The sequence below is a fragment of the Clupea harengus genome, chromosome 14 (assembly GCF_900700415.2).
Source record: "Clupea harengus chromosome 14, Ch_v2.0.2, whole genome shotgun sequence".
Taxonomy (NCBI): domain Eukaryota; kingdom Metazoa; phylum Chordata; class Actinopteri; order Clupeiformes; family Clupeidae; genus Clupea; species Clupea harengus.
In genome coordinates this window covers 5494817-5513233 of record NC_045165.1, presented here as the reverse complement: position 1 = coordinate 5513233, position 18417 = coordinate 5494817, and the positions used below count along the sequence as shown (strand labels likewise).

The 18417-nt window shown below is 46.7% G+C and overlaps 2 protein-coding genes across 2 annotated transcripts in view; both read left to right on the top strand.

Moving 5' to 3' along the window:
- The first annotated feature begins 1284 nt into the window (after positions 1 to 1284).
- cdan1 (codanin 1) lies at positions 1285 to 16667 on the top strand. Its single transcript, XM_031580472.2, has 28 exons — positions 1285 to 1455; positions 2557 to 3317; positions 3565 to 3756; positions 4108 to 4295; positions 4744 to 4857; positions 5031 to 5109; positions 5300 to 5420; positions 6044 to 6153; positions 6381 to 6470; positions 6553 to 6628; positions 7050 to 7255; positions 7684 to 7816; positions 8167 to 8310; positions 8622 to 8788; positions 9553 to 9634; positions 10122 to 10202; positions 10630 to 10684; positions 10996 to 11129; positions 11418 to 11521; positions 11673 to 11822; positions 12063 to 12126; positions 12462 to 12540; positions 12820 to 13055; positions 13366 to 13473; positions 13803 to 13866; positions 14289 to 14455; positions 15204 to 15314; positions 15469 to 16667. Exons 1-28 carry the CDS (start codon positions 1378 to 1380, stop codon positions 15565 to 15567), a joined length of 3993 nt encoding a protein of 1330 aa, XP_031436332.1. The 5' UTR covers positions 1285 to 1377; the 3' UTR covers positions 15568 to 16667.
- A 481-nt stretch (positions 16668 to 17148) lies between these two features.
- The window catches only part of stard9 (StAR-related lipid transfer (START) domain containing 9), a 49360-nt gene continuing 48091 nt past the window's right edge, over positions 17149 to 18417 (top strand). Inside the window, exon 1 of the mRNA XM_031580012.2 lies at positions 17149 to 17420. Coding sequence (XP_031435872.1) covers positions 17374 to 17420 — 47 coding nt within the window. The 5' untranslated portion in view covers positions 17149 to 17373. The remainder of the gene's footprint in view (positions 17421 to 18417) is intronic.

The window sequence follows — 18417 nt, the reverse complement described above, 5'->3', positions numbered from 1 at the left end:
ACAAACAGTGCAACAGTGCAACGGTCTAAGAAGTTTAAGAAAGTATAAGTATATTTGGAATAGATGTCTGTTGACGGCGGATGCAGAGAGTAACAGACACACTTTGACTTTGTATAAGACACACAGTCGGAAAAACATATTCCATATCCCTCAGCTGGGACACGGAGTTCCATTTGAAGGACAAAGATATAATCAGAAACCCTTTTGTTTAAACGTACTACTAATTATAAGAAATATAGATATAAGTAGTTCTGATTTTCAACACGTCCCTGCTCTTGTTGTGCGCCGTAGCGTTTGTTATAGTTGTGTGATGATGGGTATAATATTAATATGTAATGTTGTGATGATGGGTATAAAATGTAATGTTGATTCCCCTTGTGCTGTGGAAAGTCTCTCCCCCCAACAAATAATAAAAAACTAATAATATTCAGGATGTTGCTTTTGTCTGAAGTGAAATACAGAAAATGATCAATTTACTGTTACCTTCTCAACTTTCACAACTCTCCAGTCTTTTCAGCTGCAGCTTTTGAGACAGCCTCAACAGAAACCACCTCACTGGTACTTTATAAATGCACTGTACTTCAGAGATAATATAGCAGAGATATTATAGGTCTCATCAAAATTATTTGGACTTATAGTGACATCTATTGGCAAAACTAGGCTGTAAGGAAGTTGGCCCATATGCGTCCTTTGCTTGGCCAAGAGTTACAGCGTTACATCACCTGCAAGGTGGAATGAGATTTATTTGAGGCAGCCTATGTTTTTGAGATGGTTATCAATTTATATTCAAAGTATGTGTTTTCTTCATTCCTCTTTGATATCTGGAAATTGTATGTATAAGCTACATAGTAGGCACCATACCTATGTAAATTGTGTGTGAAAGAATTGCTGCTAACATGTAATGACATTCGGTCCCATTACCTGGCATAAGGAAATTACAGTATATAGCTGGAAGCTTACTTAGCATGTAGTCCACCTACCTCTGGGATCTCTCCCCCTAGACTTTGAAATCCACAGGGGTTGATGTACACTTGGTCACTTCGTTAATTAATTGTTGCTCCAGGCAAAATCCACCATGCAAGATGGAATTATGTAAAACTGCTTGTCACTGCTGTTTCTCCACTTATTTTTCAAGTTTCTGTTTTTGGTTGTATTAGGCCGCAAAATATCGAGTCCAAACGAGGTGTTTACTTTTTAGTTTCACGTTTTACATGTGCTTGTTTGTTTTGATCGGCTATAGAGGACATCCTCACGGTAGTTTTCCGTTCTCAGTGCTTGGGTCTGCGACTCTGCGCCCTCCTCTACCAGCGCCCCGGTTTGCCATACGCCCCCTTGCTTTCACGCGCAAAAGTTAGTAATGCGCGTGCTCAGACGAGAATGGCGGCTCTTTTGGAATCGCTGCTGCTGGGGAAACTAGGGACCAGTAAGGCCCTAGTTTGGCTTAAATACAAGCAGGTAAGTGCATCTTTGAACTTCTTGTGCAATGTATCATTTTCTCAGTTTTGAATGACTTGAATATATGGCATATATGCAGGTTGTCGAAGTGTCATGTGTCAACACTGAAAGTTAGCACGAACAAGCTCAACGGTCCCGTATGATGATTCTAGGTGGCTAGGTGGCTGTCGCTAACTTGTCAACAATATCGTCCGTTTAGTATGTATTGCACTACAAAGCATTTTGTTGTGTTCCTGGCAGTTGAACTTCGATGCTTGTATGGTTAACTACATTATTGCCTTGTCATGCTGCGTGGAGCAATGTGAGTTGTTGAAGCATTAGCCATATTTTCAAAATTAGCAGATAGACGTGGCGAGGTTACAGTCGCTGAGTGGGTTGTGTTTAGCAGCAAATAGCGTTAAGCTTGTCTTTGTCGTGTTAGTAAATCTAACATTTTAGTTTTTACTTGGGCAATTAAGGAAACGGATATGTTGCAAACAGTCGGTGTCGTTATTCTGCTCGTTGTGGCCAGTTAGCTAGAAGAGGTATACATAACAAAGGAATATTCAGCCGAAGCTGTCACTCTAACATTTTGACATTTTGAAGTTATTGGGCTGTAGACGTAGCTTGGTATGGGGACCAATGCTAACTTTATCCTCACCTTTTGAAAGCTACTCGTCCCGTTTCTTTACTTTGTCTTTTATTGTGTAGTTATTTTAGAGCAGATAATGTGAGTTGTGTATTAAGCCTGGTAGAGCTATGTTTGTGCCTTGAGTGTAATTATTATATTAATGATTATAATAAACCTGAATGTAAATACCCTTCTATCAGTGTCAACTGGGCTGTTGGTGGTGTTTGCAAGGTTTTTGCATGCCTTTTAGGTAGTAAGTTAATTAGCTTGCTAGTTTTGGGACAGAACTCCTTATTGTTGCTTTGAGCCTGGTAGAGCTATGTTTGTGAACAGTAACCTGGATGTAAATACCCACAATAAAGTACACGTGACCTATTTCTGGGCACGTGCAATATTCCATTTGTGGGTTACAGCAGAATAGTATTTTCTGGCTCTCTGAAAGTCTGGCAGTTCACTAACAGATAACCATGATTGAAATGATCCCTTTGCAGAGCTCAAAAGACCAGCCATCGTGCGAGCCATTACTGCAGGTACAGAGGCAGGAGTTTGTGTCTTTCCTACTGAACTTCTTGAGGGACCAGAGCAGCCACACTCTCACCCATGGCCCAGCCACGCCTGCCAAGACCCCGGTCAGCTCCCGGTCGGCCGCTCGCTCCACGCGCCTCTCCAGTGACCGCGGCTGCAGGGGCGGCCGCTCTGCCGGGGGTGGCACCGGGTCGCGCGGCAACAGTCGTGTTCAGCTCTTCTCCCCGGCCCCCTCTGTGTCACCGCTGGGGGGGAGCCAATGGGAGGGCTCGGCAGCTGCAGCTTCCACCTCTAGTAGGGGCGAGCTCAGTGGGGTGAGTGGCGTCAGCAGCCCTTCCTTCAGCTCAGTATGGAGCCCGGCGCCCCGACCTCTGCAGGCAGACCGCCGCTCCGCTCACCGCTCCAGCCTGGGCGACTTCATGACGTCATCACCGCCCGAGATGCACCCACACAGCCCCGCCATGGCAACAGGGCAGCAGCAGCAGCAGCAGCAGCATCACCGTGGCAGTGGGCGTAGGCGCTGCGGGGGTTCTGGTGGAGGGGGGAGGCCGACGGGCGGCCGTGGTTTCCAGCAGGACGACCCGTCTGCGTCCTGGGAGAGGGGCGCCAGGAGGGGCAGAGGAGGGCGAGCCGGTGAGGCGGTGTCACCCCCCACGCAGGTGGCTCTCAACTTCAACAACCTGGAGGACTTCCCTCCTGTGGGGGCGTCCCAGCATGCATCGCCTGTGTGAGTGTTTTGGGTCACAACCACCTGTTCATAAGACGCATGCATCCAGCACATTCTGTGTAGTAAACGTCAACATTAATGCACATATGTGTTTACATTTCAGTAACTTTACATTTATATTGATATCTATGTCCATTTGATTTAGTAAAATAGTAAACATAATTAAATAAGCATAATAAATGCACAAGTGAACAGTTTGATACTGAGAGCCATATGCAGGATTGTTTTTTGTTTGTTTTACCTCCAGCCTAACCAAGCCTTCTCGTCGCATCAACCCTACGCCGGTGCACTCGGAGCGGCCTAACTCCAAACCCAAGAGCTGTTTCACCTCCACCCCTCTCAGCCAGCCCTGCAGTCCCCCCACCATCCCAGAGGGGGCGCTGGTTGTGGGTAGCCCACTGGGCCTGCAGGAGGAGAGGGAGATGCTGAGGAAAGAGAAGTAGGTTTGGGCTGGGGTGTGTGTAATTGGGTTTATGAGAGGTGGTGTGTGAGTGCTCTCCCATCTGTCTGAGAGGAGTGCTGTTATGTGTGAGGTGTAAGGCTTTATTATGCCAGGTGATGGAAAAAGCACTTCACAGATAAGCAGACAGATGGCTTATTGCGGGTTTTATGTAACCAAGGTCTGTAAATAAAGTTAAATTGGAGTGGGTTGATGACTAGATGACTATAACTAGTAATGTTGATTTGTATGTAAGTAAGTACTTAGTTGGAGTACGTTGCTGAATAGACGTCCATCTTGGTTCCCGTCGCCCATTCCCCCGTCTCCTCTGATATCCACCCTTCCCTCCAGATCTAAACTTCAGCAGCAGACTTGCTCGCCTCTGAAGCCGACCACGGAGCCCTGCACCCCTACCAAACCGGTGCGGATGGACCCCACGGCGGCACAGGACCCCACGGCCCCCACTCCTGACCCCTCTAAAGTCACTTTGACCTCTGAACTGGACCTGCTCGCTGAGCTCTACTGCACTTGCATTTCAGGTCAGTGGCCTACTGACACCTGAGGCTTCTTGTGGTGAATTTATACATTAACGTAAAACTATGCAATAATTTGATACTTTTTGAGGTATTAGGGTTTTATAGGCAACTAGTTTTGGTACCATCCTCAATTTCATTTTGATAGGATATGCTTTATGTAGTTCTGTGTTTCCTGGCTGGAACACCTTTCAAAAATGGAAGAAAAGCTTTCACAGCATGACATTGGCAGTTATACTGCCAAAAGACACAAGTGTGTTGGCAAGCTTCTATCAGTGTCAACTGGACTGTTTGTGGTGTTTGCAAGGTTTTTGCATGTCTAAGACCCCCCCCCCCCCCCCCCCCCCACACACACACACACACATTTTTTACCTGAGGTTAATATCAGCGGTTGTGACTCATTTTAGTTTTGTGTTCACTATTTGTGCTTTCTGTTTTGTGTTCCTTGTTGTAGAGAACCTGGTGCCCAACGTGTTTCTGGAGCTGTTCTTCGTGCTGCAGCTGCTGACCTGTCGCAGCCCCCCAGCCCTGGAGGGAGAGCGAGACGGTCTGTGTGGGAGTGCTCACGGTGAGGCAGTCTCAAGTGATCATTTCTAAAAGCATCATTTTAAACAAAGTGACCGTGGGTTTTTGAGTTGAAGTGGTCTAGTCTAGTCGTCTGCCAGTCCCAGACGTGAGTGTTGTCCTTCTGTGTTTGTGTCAGTGTGCTTGAAATCTGTGCTGTGCTGAATGTTCCTGCAGACCTGTTGGAGAGAGGCTACTTCAGAGATGTCCACAACTGTGTGTATTTCGCCGTTAAAGTCGTGGAGAACCAGTTTGAGTGAGTAGCGATACTTTTACATATCCTGTACCCATACTGTAAAACCTGGCATGGTCTGTGATTCTATTACGCAAAAATAAAACACAAGTAGACCATGTTGTTTTAGACACACAGATACATTATTCTGGAAAAGTCTGTCATCAGAGAGGGCACTTGCAATGTTCATTATTGCTGTTGTGACGTCTCCCAGGTTGGTGTGTCACCTGGACAAGTGCACCGTGCGTCTGCTGGCTGAGAATGAGAGGGTGGGCTCGTTCGCTCCCGCGCTGAGGGACCGGCTGGCTCTGGCACAGGACACCAGCACAGCCAAGGTGAACGAGAACACCAACGCTAAAACTCGAGCACCTTAAAGACCAAATACTAATATGCAACGGCCTTCTGTAGGTCAGCTAAAACTCGAGCACCTTAAAGACCAAATACTAATATGCAACAGCCTTCTGTCGGGTCAGCTAAAACTCAAGCAAGTTAAAGACCAAATACTAATATGCAAAGGCCTTCTGTAGGTCAGCTAAAACTCGAGCAAGTTAAAGACCAAATACTAATATGCAAAGGCCTTCTGTAGGTCAGCTAAAACTCGAGCAAGTTAAAGACCAAATACTAATATGCAACGGCCTTCTGTAGGTCAGCTAAAACTCAAGCAAGTTAAAGACCAAATACTAATATGCAACGGCCTTCTGTAGGTCAGCTAAAACTCAAGCAAGTTAAAGACCAAATACTAATATGCAACGGCCTTCTGTAGGTCAGCTAAAACTCAAGCACTTTAAAGACCAAATACTAATATGCAACGGCCTAGTGTAGGTCAGAGGCTACATACCCAAAATGGTGGGACCTGCATATGACGAAAATATGCTTTCATTTGACATCGTTGCACTAGGCCTTCATACGCTGTGTTAATCAATGTGATGCTGGGACTGCTCCATGTGTGTGCCTCCAGGTCTCCCCCTCCCTGCCCTCCTTCATCCACTCCGTGCCATTCCAGCCTGCCACAGACAACCGCTCCAACTTCAACAGCGACAGAGCCTTCCACATCTTCAAGAAACAGAGGTGAGCTAGAGGAAATCAGGGCTAAGTTGGGCTCATTATTGTGTGGGATGGCTGCTCCAGATCATGTTCGGAAGTCATTTTCGGAGGTCAGAAAGCTGAAATGTATTTAAAAAAATAATAATAATGTAAAGCTGTTAAATGTCATTTTAATGTGATCAGTAGATTGGCTTCACTTTTCTGAAGCTAAACTAAATGACTGTTCTACGTCTGATTTCATTTTCGCACAGGGATATTTTTTATGAGCTGCTTAGAGACTGGGAGGACTTCCATAAGGAGCCTGGCTGGGAGTTTGAGACAGCTCTGGGCAACAGGATCAGGTGAGTAACTTCATCCTGTAACTGCATTTGTGTCTTGTTGAGTTGGTGTCCAGTGCCCTGACCTGTGATTTGGTCCTTCCAGGGCGATGGTCAGTCTGCAGACTGCTGCAGGGAATCACGCCCACTTTGCTCGGCTGTTCCAGAAGCAGCTCGTCCAGGTGAGGGCTGGTGGAAGGGGTCTGTTTCCATTACTCTTTCTTTTTCCCTCCCCATCTTTTACACCTTTCTCTCTCTCTCTCTCTCTCTCTCCCCTTTGCTCCAGGTGAGAGCTGGAGGAAGGGGTCTGTTTCCATTACTTCTTTTCTTCCCTCCCCCTCTTTTCCACCTTTCTTTCTCTCTCTCCTTGGCTCCAGGCCTAAAAAACAAACTACTGAAATTACCACACAAATTAACTAACATTACAGTGAATTTTTTTTCCCGGATCCCTTGTATGAATTTGCCTTCCAACTCAAATGAGTGTTTTTAAATTTACATTCCTAAAAATGTCATGCCACTTACCATGGGTTTTCACTAAAGTGAGTTGCAGTGACTTCCAAAGATGCTGTCACTGCCCTTCACCGCTCTGCTGTTCTCTCCCAGATGTGTAAAGAGCCCGGGGCGAGAGGCTCTTTCGGCGAGGCCCCTGACGCTGATGTGCTGAGCATTCTGGGAGCGGACGGCCTGAGCCGGCTGAAGCGTCTGCAGGAGCGTCTGATCCAGCCGCAGGGCTTCATGGGACCCTGCCCTCCGCCCTCCTTCCCAGGGCACCAGGAGTTCTTCCGGGACTTCCTGCAATCGGCCAGCTGGTGAGCTCCGCTCCGCCGCTGTAAAATTAACCCACAGCATCCACCCCACAGGTTGGGTGCAGACGTGACCTTGAGCTGCAGGTGTATGCCTCTGATTTGCCCCGGTGATGACATAGCTCAGGTTGTTGCCTAGCAGCCTGGCAGGGTTCTGCTCACCCTGCTCGATGTGGACCGGTACCATAATGGATAATTTAGTCTCATTCAAGTGTAAGAATAATAAAGGGGTCTGCTAGTGACTCACTGGCCTTCCTGACATTGCTAATGTGAATCTGGAATATCAAATGACTTAACGATGCTGTTTTACAAAGTATACAATGATATTATAGCAGACATTTTGAACAAGTAAATTGAGACATGTTGTATCAGATCTGTAAAGCTCTTTAGAGTGTAGAGGGCTTCAGCTGAGGGTGTTTGTTTTCTGTTTGCAGTTGCCAGCTGAACCAGCACCTGAAGGACGGCATGTGCCAGGAGCTGCTGCTTCTGGACGAGGTGTCCATCCTCGGGGCGCCAGCAGGGGGCAGCGGTGAGGAAGAGGAGGGAGACGGGGACATGGATCAGCAGGTCAGTTGGTGGAAGGGCTCTTCAATAGATGTATTAATGTTTTTTGTGGCACTTCATCAACCCCTGCTTAATGTTACATTTTATGTATTTATGTATTTCTCTCTCTCTCTCTCTCTCTCTCCTTCACTCACTCACACTCTCTCTCTCTCTCTCTCTCTCTCTCTCTCTCTCTCTCTCTCTCTCTCTCTCCTTCTCTCTCTCTCTCTCTCTCTCCTTCACTTCTCTCTCTCTCTCTCTCTCTCTCTTCTCTCTCTCTCTCTCTCTCTCTCTCCTTCACTCTCTCTCCCTCTCTCTCTCTCCTTCTCTCTCTCTTCACTCTCTCTCCCTCCCCCTCTCCAACTTTCTCTCAGGATGAGAAGCAGAGGTTCTCCTCTGTGCTCCTCGTGGCTCGATTGCTGGCTAAGTTCCTGGGTTTCATCTCCTTCCTGCCCTACCACACCTCCGATCCTCCATCCAAGGAGATCCAGGAAGCAGCTATTGCACTGCGCAGCAAGGTGTGTGTGTGTGTGTGTGTGTGTGGGGGGGGGGGATCATTACAGGTCTGTGTCACGATCATTAGATGGGTTAAATATGTCTGTGGCTCTGAATTTTGTAATGTGCATTTGGACAGCTGTAACTGGCCGCATTGCATAATGTAACTGCAGATAGAACCTTCTCTACCACTGCACTTGATCCACTGTGGCAGCAGCTAAATTCCTTCCGTCTTATGAAATGTATAAGAGCCATGTATGTGCTGACCAGGTGTATTGAGTCTATGTGACCAGACCAGTTTGCATAAGTGGATCACATGCTCCTCTCCCATCAGAGCTCTCCGGTGCTGGACGTCTGCGCAGTCCTGCGCAGCTGTGTGCGCAGACACAGGCTGGTGCTGACGCTGCCCTGGCTGGTGGAGTTCCTCTCCATGATGGACTACACTGGACCCTACCTGCCCTGCTTCAGAGCTGCACTGGGCTCACTGCTGCACCTCTATAGGTACACACACACACACACACACACACACACACACACACACACACACACATACAGCTGCTTTTTGATGACACTCCCAAGTCAGTCTGGTGGACAACACACACACACACACACACACACACACACAGGTGCGCACACACACACGTACAGTCACAAGTGAGTCTAGAGGACAACACACACACACACACACACACACACATATACATACATACAGCTGCTTTTTGATGACACTCCCAAGTGAGTCTGGTGAACAACACACACACACACAGGTGCACACACACACACACACACACACACACACACACACATACAGCTGCTTTTTGATGACACTCCCAAGTGAGTCTGGTGGACAACACACACACACACACACACACACACAGGTGCGCACACACACACACACACGTACAGTCACAAGTGAGTCTAGAGGACAACACACACACACACACACACACACACACACATATACATACATACAGCTGCTTTTTGATGACACTCCCAAGTGAGTCTGGTGAACAACACACACACACACAGGTGCACACACACACACACACACACACACACACACACACACACACACACACACACACACGTACAGTCACAAGTGAGTCTAGAGGAAAACACACACACACATGCACACTCACAAGCCTACACACTCAGTCACGCACTCACACTCCCTCACACACACACACTAAAGCAGCAGAAATTAGTATTCATTTACTGTATATAATTTACTGACCACACATAGTGTTCGTGTATGTGTGTGACAGGCGAATGCTGCTGGGCAGAGGAGCTGAGGTGTGTTACCTGAATCAGCTGCTGCTGGTGGCGGTCCTGGGCTGGCTCTTCCAGGTGAGCATAACTTCACTCACACTGTGAACTCACACTCACTCACTCACACTGTGAACATGGTTATCTGTAGGGCTGCTAATGGACTGAATTTGGTCTCCTTCCTCAGAGCCAACATACGTCCGTTTCAAATACCTTTATATAGAGGTTGTGCACCCATGCTGGTCAATCTCCTAGACTTAAATGTTTTCGATATATGCTGATGCTTTGGATTTGGATTTAGGTTTTGTCTCTTTACAGCTAAGTGATGAGCTCTAGCTAGTCCATAGATTTAAAGAGAACCTTGTTTATATGTCTAATAAGCTAGCTAATAACAATGTGCTTCATGACGTAACTAACTAATAGAATATTACATTAGTTGGCAACTAATTTTATATTCGATTTGTGTCAGTTACGTTGATTAGGGTTGCAGCCCTAATGCAGCTCCTGATGTAGTAGACAAAAGCCTTCGGCCTGCTTATGTCCCTCCTCTCCTTCTCCTCTGTCTCAGATCCCTGTGTTTCCAGAGGACGTCGCGTTCAGTGAGGAACTGGACTTCGGTGAAGAGACCTTGGACAGTTCGCAGGGCCTGGTGAGAACAGTCCTTTCTCTCAGATAGGACATGTGTTGTTACATTCTCATAAACTGTCTCTGCTTTTGCAAAACGGTGTTGATGTCGTCATCATCATCAGCCACATCTCCTCTTTCGGACCAAGTGACCCACAGCTGAGACTTCTCCTCTCTCCACAGGACTCACTCCCCTGGGTTAGGGTTAGGGGTGTGACCCACAGCTAGGGTTAGGGGTGTGACCCACGGTTAGGTTTAGGGTTAGGGGTTGTGACCCACAGCTGAGACTTCTCCTCTCTCACAGGACTCACTCCCCCTGGGTTAGGGTTAGGGGTTGTGACCCACAGCTAGGGTTAGGGGTGTGACCCACAGCTAGGATTAGGGTTAGGGGTGTGACCCACAGCTAGGGTTAGGGGTGTGACCCACAGCTAAGACTTCTCTTCTCTCCACAGGACTCGCTCCCCCTGGTGGACCAGCAGCTGCTCTACACCTGCTGCCCTTTCTTGGGTAATTATTTTAGACATAATGTGAATATGCCCTGATCTCCCTTTAATCTCTCTTTTTAATAAGCGACAGTGGTACAGGAGGTAGAGGAGTCGTTTAGTAATCGGAAGGTTCGATTCCCCACTCCTCCTTACCAAGTGTGTAAGTGTCCTTGAGCAAGACACTGAACCCCTAACTGCTCCTGATGTATAAATGCAATTTCCTTGTACGTCGCTTTGGATAAAAGCGTCTGCTAAATGACAAAATGTAAATGTGATAAATGAGCAGCGTTTTCACGAGTATTGATCTCCACGGCGATGTGTTGTGATTGGCAGGTGAGCTCCGTAAACTGCTAGCGGCCTTTGTGGCGGGGAGCACAGCCAAGAGCGGGGGCCTCCTACGCAAGATCACACCCACCTCTGCTGAGCCCAGAGACCCCCCCACAACACGCTCCCAGCAGAAACTACAGGTACAGTACCAGTCAAAAGTTTGGACACACCTTCTCATTTTTTGAGAAGTTTTTTCTTTCCTTTTTTTATTTTCTAGATGGTAGAAGTACATCATTCCATATGTGTTCTTTCGTGGTTTAAATGTCTTCAGTATTAATCTACAATGTAGAAAATAATAAAAGTAAAGAAAACACTTTTGACTGTTACTGTACATAACTTCTAACCAATCACCTCTTAGACACGAAGGGACGTGTAGTTTGCCGAAAGACCTACTATGTGTACTGTGTCTACTGCGTTCCTTCTCTCAGATGGAGTTGGAACAGGCATTCTTCCACAACCAGCCCCCGTCTCTCAAACGGACGGTGGAGTTTGTGGCCGAGCGAGTCAGCTCCAACTGCGTCAAACACATCAAGTGAGTCTGTCATGGTGTGTGAGGGCAGCTGTTTCATTCAGCCATGTTGGGAAAAGAAGTTTGGAAATGAACAGTGTGGCCATGATGGCCCTACACAGGAAGTGTACTTTGTGGTGTTTAGGCGTCCATTTTGAGTGTGTGTTTTGTGCAGGGCGACCCTGGTGTCGGAGCTGGTGAAGGGCGGCGAGCGGGCCTTGAGGGAGGCGCTGGCCGTGGAAAGTGCCAACGTGGCCAAGCTTAATGACACCATCTGCACCCAGCTGTGTTATAAGGGCATGCAGGCACTGGAGACGGCCACCAGGTAAGGGGGAAAAAAGCTTGTTAATCACCTCATCCAGCTCACTTGAGTTGGCACACTCCTGTGCTTAAATTAGCTATACATTTACACATTTGACACATATTTTCTATACATATTTTGTTTTCACCTTGCACTTTGTGTCTGTGTGTGTGTCTGTGTCTGTGTGTGTGTGTCTGTCTGTCTGTCTGTCTGTCTGTCTGTCTGTCTGTCTGTCTGTGTGTCTGTGTGTCTGTGTGTGTGTAGGTTCTGCAGTGAGAAGGGTCCAGAGGCTGTTAGAGTCCTGTTGCCTGAGGAGACCTCCCCAGCAGTGAGTTTAAAAACGCAGCCGAGCTAATGAATCATCTTAAGCTATTTAGTCTGTAATTCATTCTTTCATTATATGGGTTTTTAATGGCCACCATTACCATGACTACTTTCTTGCCAGGCAGATGGTAAATCAACAGCTGAATATTTATTGGCTGTTGCTGGGTGAATGTTAATTGGCGTTTACATGGCTGTTGTGTTAACTCATCTGTGAAACACCCTGTTTATCTTTACTGTTCATTTAGAGAGACCAATGAATATGCATGGAAAACGGTGTGTGTGTGTGTTTGTGTGTCTTTGTATGTCTGTACGTGAATTAATATATATGTGTGTATCCAGGTTCTCAGCACTTCCGAGAGCATCACCACCCGGCTGGCCACGGAGAAGGCCTGCACCTGGCTCTCATCCAACATCACAGGTACCGTGTGAGATCAGGCCACCAACGTCCACTCGTGTCTGAGCTACAAGATAATTGGCAGGACACTGAAGTCTCTCAGCGTATCCTGGACTTAAACACTCTAGCATAGCATAGCATAGCATAGCAATGCATAACATAGCCATAACACCCATGTTAAGTCTGGGAACGAAAGGTTTTCTTGGAAGCCCGTATAAGATCACATTTACATTAACATCACTATAAGATCACTATAGGTGAAATGTGTTGCTTTTCTCCTCTCATACCTGCGTCTGATTTCAGCGCTGATCAAGAGGGAGTGGAAGAGTGTGTTTGACCGCGTCATGAAGACCCTTCCCAGCCCTCCGCCCCCAAACCCAGAGGCGCCGACCCAGACACAGACCCAGATCCAGACCCAGACCCAGGCCCCCACAGACCCCCAGAGAGGTGGTGGAGGACAAACCTTGGGAGAGAAAGACTGCCCCCCAGAGTGCACTCACCAAGCGCCCCGAGCCTCCTCCGTCATCACGGACATAAAGGTACGGACGTCGCTGTAAGACGCCGGTCCAGAGGGACAGGCCTAGAGATGGTTCCAGAAGCAGAGTTCGTTAAGCAGGTGTGTTGTGGGATTGTACCGCCATTGACTGGGACCACAGTGCACCCGGCTTAACCTGAGCTGGTGGAGTAGCTCATGGAACTGGTGTTGACAGTGATAAATGCGTTCTAAAAAACACAACAAAGACATTACCTAAAGCTGCTCAACTGTTGTACACTAAACTTTCTCTAGAGTGTTGGGATCTCAAAGGCAACAAGGGATTATCATGATCGTTGTGATGTGCTCTCCTGCAGGAAGTGCTGAGCATTGCAGTAGGACCTAGAGCTGAGGATGAGGGCTGCACCATCCAACAGCTGCAGGCTCTGCTGGACAGAGCAAGAGAGACTCTACAGTGCCGGAAGGTACACCATATGTCAGACATCCCCCCCCCCCCACACACACACACACACACACACACACACACACACACACACACACACACACACACACACACACACACACACACACACACACACACACATACATACATACATACATACATACACATACAAACGTGCATAAGAACTCCGCCTGTCGGAGTGTTTTCCACAGTGATGCATAGATCCTGATTGATTTGCATTGTCTTCAGCATCAGGTAGTTCTCTTCAGTGGATGTGTACTTTGTTTGTCTGCATCACCTGCCATTTCCCACACTTCCTTACTGCTGTACATCTGGTGTGCCTCTCTGCAGTTCTTGTCTGTGGTGCCGGAGCAGATGCTGGTACGATGCACAATCATGTTGGCCTGCAGGCTGGGTGAGTGATACAGATTTAAATTGCATTGACATACAATGTCTGCAATGTTCTGCCTCACATAGCCATTTACAGGTTTATATTGATTAGGTGTCTTGTGAACCATATGAATACTTTCTGGTTCATACTGCGAGTAAGTCTTGAACTTTGTTGTTTTCCATTTATGTTTAACATTTAATTGTTTAGTCAATTTACTACACTGTAAATAGTACACTGACATTAAGTTTTGTGCTCACTCACTCACTCTCTCTCTGTGTGTGTGTGTGTGTGGGTGTGTTGCGTGCGTGCGTGCGTATGTGTTGTGTGTGTGTGTGTGTGTGTGTGTGTGTGTGTGTGTCTCTCTGTGTGTGTCTCTGTGTGTGTGTCTGTGTGTGTGTGTGTCTCTGTGTCTCTCTCTCTGTGTCTGTGTGTGTGTGTGTGTTCAGTGTCAGGAGAGCTCCCTCTGGCCCCCCCCATGGACAGCGCAGGCATCAGAGGCGTCCTGCAGCAGCTGGTGCACCTGTGGGGGAGCAGCCCCCTCCCCTCGTTACCGCTCCACCTGCTCTTCGCCTCCCCCACCCTCACCGCCGTGCTCAGACTCACAGACACAGACGTGAGTACTGACGCCCCCCCAGGTCACGGACTTAACGCATTGTCTTCTCCCCCCTCCTCTGCCACAGCCTGTTTCTCACAGGAGGTGAGGTGGCCACGAGGTGCACAGAGTACAGCTGGCTTCAGCTTTGGCAGAATTTAAAAAAAATTCCATTTATAAAAAAGTTTGGGGAAAGTGCCAATTGACATTGCGCTTTTTTTTTTTTTTATCAGCTGACCAACCAGAAAATAGAGCAAGGCTTCTCGTGGCAATAGGAGCCAATGCAAATTTAGACTTTTCTTAGGTGGTCACTGTAAGATCCATACAACTTACCACACTGCAGACTAACTAGCAGCTTCCTCTACGCTATGGGTCTGTGTTGAAATTCCGGTTAAAGTTTGAAACCGGTTAGTTGGCACAATAACATGGATGTGTTAACTTGTGTTCCTCTGCCAGCTCTAATAGAACCCATGTCGTAACAGCGTCAAATACCGGCACGCGTCAATTATCGGCCACATTCGGTGTTGTCATGTTTACATTCAATACATTCATACATTGTGATCAACTTCGGGCAACTATTTTGCTCCCACAAAAATATGGCTATTTTAAGGAAAAATATCATACCTCACAAATGTTTCACACTTGCTGGGGCTGAGATGACTTGGCTTTCCCAAGGAAAAACTAAAACTCTTTTTTTACTCTCTCTCTCTCTCTCTCTCTCTCTCTCTCTCTCATCCCCCTTGCCCTATCCTTCTTTCTGCCTTCACAGAATTGCCAAAACTTTAGGGTCTTGGTCCATCTGCTTTTGGAGGCAGGACTTCTAGGAAAAGAAGATGTAGTGTCACATTGGAGAAGCTTACTGGACCTGTCCTGGACCATGGTAATCTGTACAGAGATGCACCCCAATTCACTCTCACTGCAAAGTTTAACATTAGAAACCATGTGGACACTGTTGCGTCCTAAAATGATGGAGGTAACATAACAATGAAAACGTGGTTGTATAAGTGTTCCAACAGTGCCCTGTCCTTTTTCAGGAGTCCATTGAGAAGATCCAGGAGTTGTCCATCTCCTCCGTCCCCTCTGCCTCTGTCTCACTGCCAAGCCACAGAGACCTCCTGCAGATCTCCCAGTGAACAGCAGAGGGCGCCCCCTCATCACATAGAGCACTCAGGTCAACTTACAGGGTTTGCATGCTGATACTACCGTTACCAAAGACACCATTACCAAAGAAGTAGGAGCGCAGTCTCCTTGTGCTGCTAGCCAACCAGATGATTTTAAAGTTCATTTTGGCCTTAGGTGGTTGGCTCTTTGCCTAGTGTGTGAAAATCATTTTTTCCCTTTACTCGGAGACTGCCACTGCTCATGCGATGATGTCATTGGCCTCAATGATGCCATTTCCTCTTAGGTTCTCCCCGGATCCAAAGAGCCAGTGAATGCCGTTGTGGTTAGTTTGATCTGCTGGCCCAGACTCAAATGCTGTCACTTTGAAACCCCACTTAATGTGTGTGTGTGTGTGTGTGTGTGTGTGTGTGTGTGTGTGTGTGTGTGTGTGTGTGTGTGTGTGTGCGTGCGTGCGAGAGGGCGTGCGTGCACGCCATCCATCCCCCAGTACCTACAGGACAAACCCAGCCAGCCATTCTTATTCACTGACTGATTCACTGACTGGTCTTCTCCATGACCTTGCGATCCTGACCACCCTTTCGTATTCCTCAACAAGTTCAATAGGTCAAAGGAAAAAGAGGTGTGTCAGTGATCACTAACTTGCCCCACGTTTCTCCAGTGCTTTGCATGAGCTGGCCTGAGGCTAAGGGCTGTAAAGGTGAGGTGGAAGAGGGAAAGGTTGTTATCGGAGCCAGGTGCCAGTGACCCTGATAAGTTGACCATTTAAATGAGGGGGGAAAGAGGTGAAACTATAGGAATTGATGAGGTAAAGATAGAACTGTCTTAAAATGAATCAAGTTAATTGAAAGGTGATTATATATCATTTTATATGTATATTTTAACAATATATCCTAATTATGTTTGTGATGTCTTGATATACACTTCAACTTTATACAAATATTCTACCATGCAGCTGATGCTGTGTGGGAACGATGTCTGTGTCTCATAAATGTATTGAGATGCATTTGTGATGGACTGTTAGTTCATGTTGGACTTGTATTTCAAATGTCAGTTGCTTTGTAAACTGTTTTATGATGTATTTGCATACAAAATAAAGGTATTTTAAATGTGAGTTAAATGTTTGACCTTCATTTAATTTTGTTTTTATTTATGTATGTATATATTTTATCTTAAGCTTGACTATTGTCCACAGTAGCCTCAGTTCAGCCATGTTTGCATCGCATACTAGTCAGCACAGGAGTAAAAGTCGACTAAACATAAGTATTTGCCCTTAGTAAGGTCCATCACTGACCAAATTGTACCCTTGAGCCTGTGCTTTTTGGACCTGATTAAATTCCTGGTGTGAAGTTTTATGATGTCCTAAATCATTTGGAATACTCAAACCTATTCTGTGTACGATTGATTTCATTGCCAACATTAAGATTCCCGTACTTCGTGATTTTTAAGGAGAGGTACAGTTATCAAGTGCAGGCAGTAACAACTACCTCTGACCTTGTCAGAAAATAAGGGAGGCATACCTTACAACTCAAAACAAACTACCCCAGCACAGCGTGGAGACGATAGCCTACACTCCGCCTCTTTCGCCTGTGCAGCAGTCTGGCAGCAGGAAGTCTGGACGCGCTCAGTCACATTCTCCACCGTGACCTCGGAGGACATGGGCTAAACTCACCCTGGCGCACTAGCATGAATTACTGGACTAAATCATCGGTTCATCAGTCCCATGCCATCAGCAAGCAGGCGTGGGAATTAATCAACGTGAATAGTCCGAAGTTGCCATCCGACCAGCGGCCAACGTGCCGCTGACTGGAGTCGGCAACATGGCAAACGTTAAAGTGGCGATTCGAGTACGTCCACTCAACTCAAGGTAATTCACAAGTTATTTGTATGAATAACCTTTCTCTCACCTGAATGCACACCTCGTTTGGATAGCACCGAAACAACTTATTTGTCAATATGGGTACATGGATGTGCCATCTGTAGTGTTGTGCCATCGAAGGGGTTGCTAGGGGAGTGGGAAAGCTTTGACAGCACAGATTCGCGCCAGGTGTCACCAAAAAAAGAAAAAGCCATCAAGCTTCATTAACTGAACTGCTCTCGTTTTAGTCTAAACGTAACCAATGATTTCAGTCATTAACTCATGCCGCTTATCGCTCCTCTGACTGAAAATTAAGCTAACTTACGAGTGAGGTGATTGCCCTTTGTCTTTGGAGCTGAAACAATGTCTTTGGAAGTGAAACAAAATGAAAACTATTTGTCGCTACAAAGTGTGTTAAATCCTGTGCGCATGAGTCCTGTGGAATTTCAAAGTTTGTATCAGCGTCGACGGATATGTCAATGGAAAACCCCTCACAAAGTATTGAACTGTAAACTATACACGAAAGTTTACCAGGACGTAAAATACTTTTCGAGGGGGCGAATTATCCCTTTTAAACGTCTCTCTTGGTCATAAAACGTTTTGTGTCACTGGTAGTTTGTGTCGTCAAAATATCTCTGTTTATCCCCAGTCAAAGTAAGTCACCTGAATGAAATTAGCCATACACACCGTAATAGCGTAAGGAAAATATCTGCGCTTTATTGCATAGTAAAAGTTATGTTTGGGGTAACTAGCTTAACTCTGTTCCAACACTGTGCCTCTCCAAAACTCCCGTTCTCCTGCCTTTACTCCACACACGTCTCCTAAATTACAACAGCATGTTGCATTTGGTCTTGGTGGAAGTTAGGAGTCTATTGCATCCAGGGAGGTAAAGCCATACTGACCTGAATGGTGTCAGTGCATCATCAGGATGTGGCGATCTTCCTTCCCTGTTACATTTAAATCTCCCTCAATTGCTTTGCGTGACAATGGGTGACTTTACCGTGAA

Coding starts and splice junctions, on each gene's coding strand:
- cdan1 (XM_031580472.2), top strand. CDS start 1,378: ATGGCGGCTCTTTTGGAATCGCTGCTGCTGGGGAAACTAGGGACCAGT. Junction 4,858..5,030: donor TCTGTGTGGGAGTGCTCACG/GTGAGGCAGTCT, acceptor ATGTTCCTGCAG/ACCTGTTGGAGAGAGGCTAC. Junction 6,154..6,380: donor CACATCTTCAAGAAACAGAG/GTGAGCTAGAGG, acceptor ATTTTCGCACAG/GGATATTTTTTATGAGCTGC.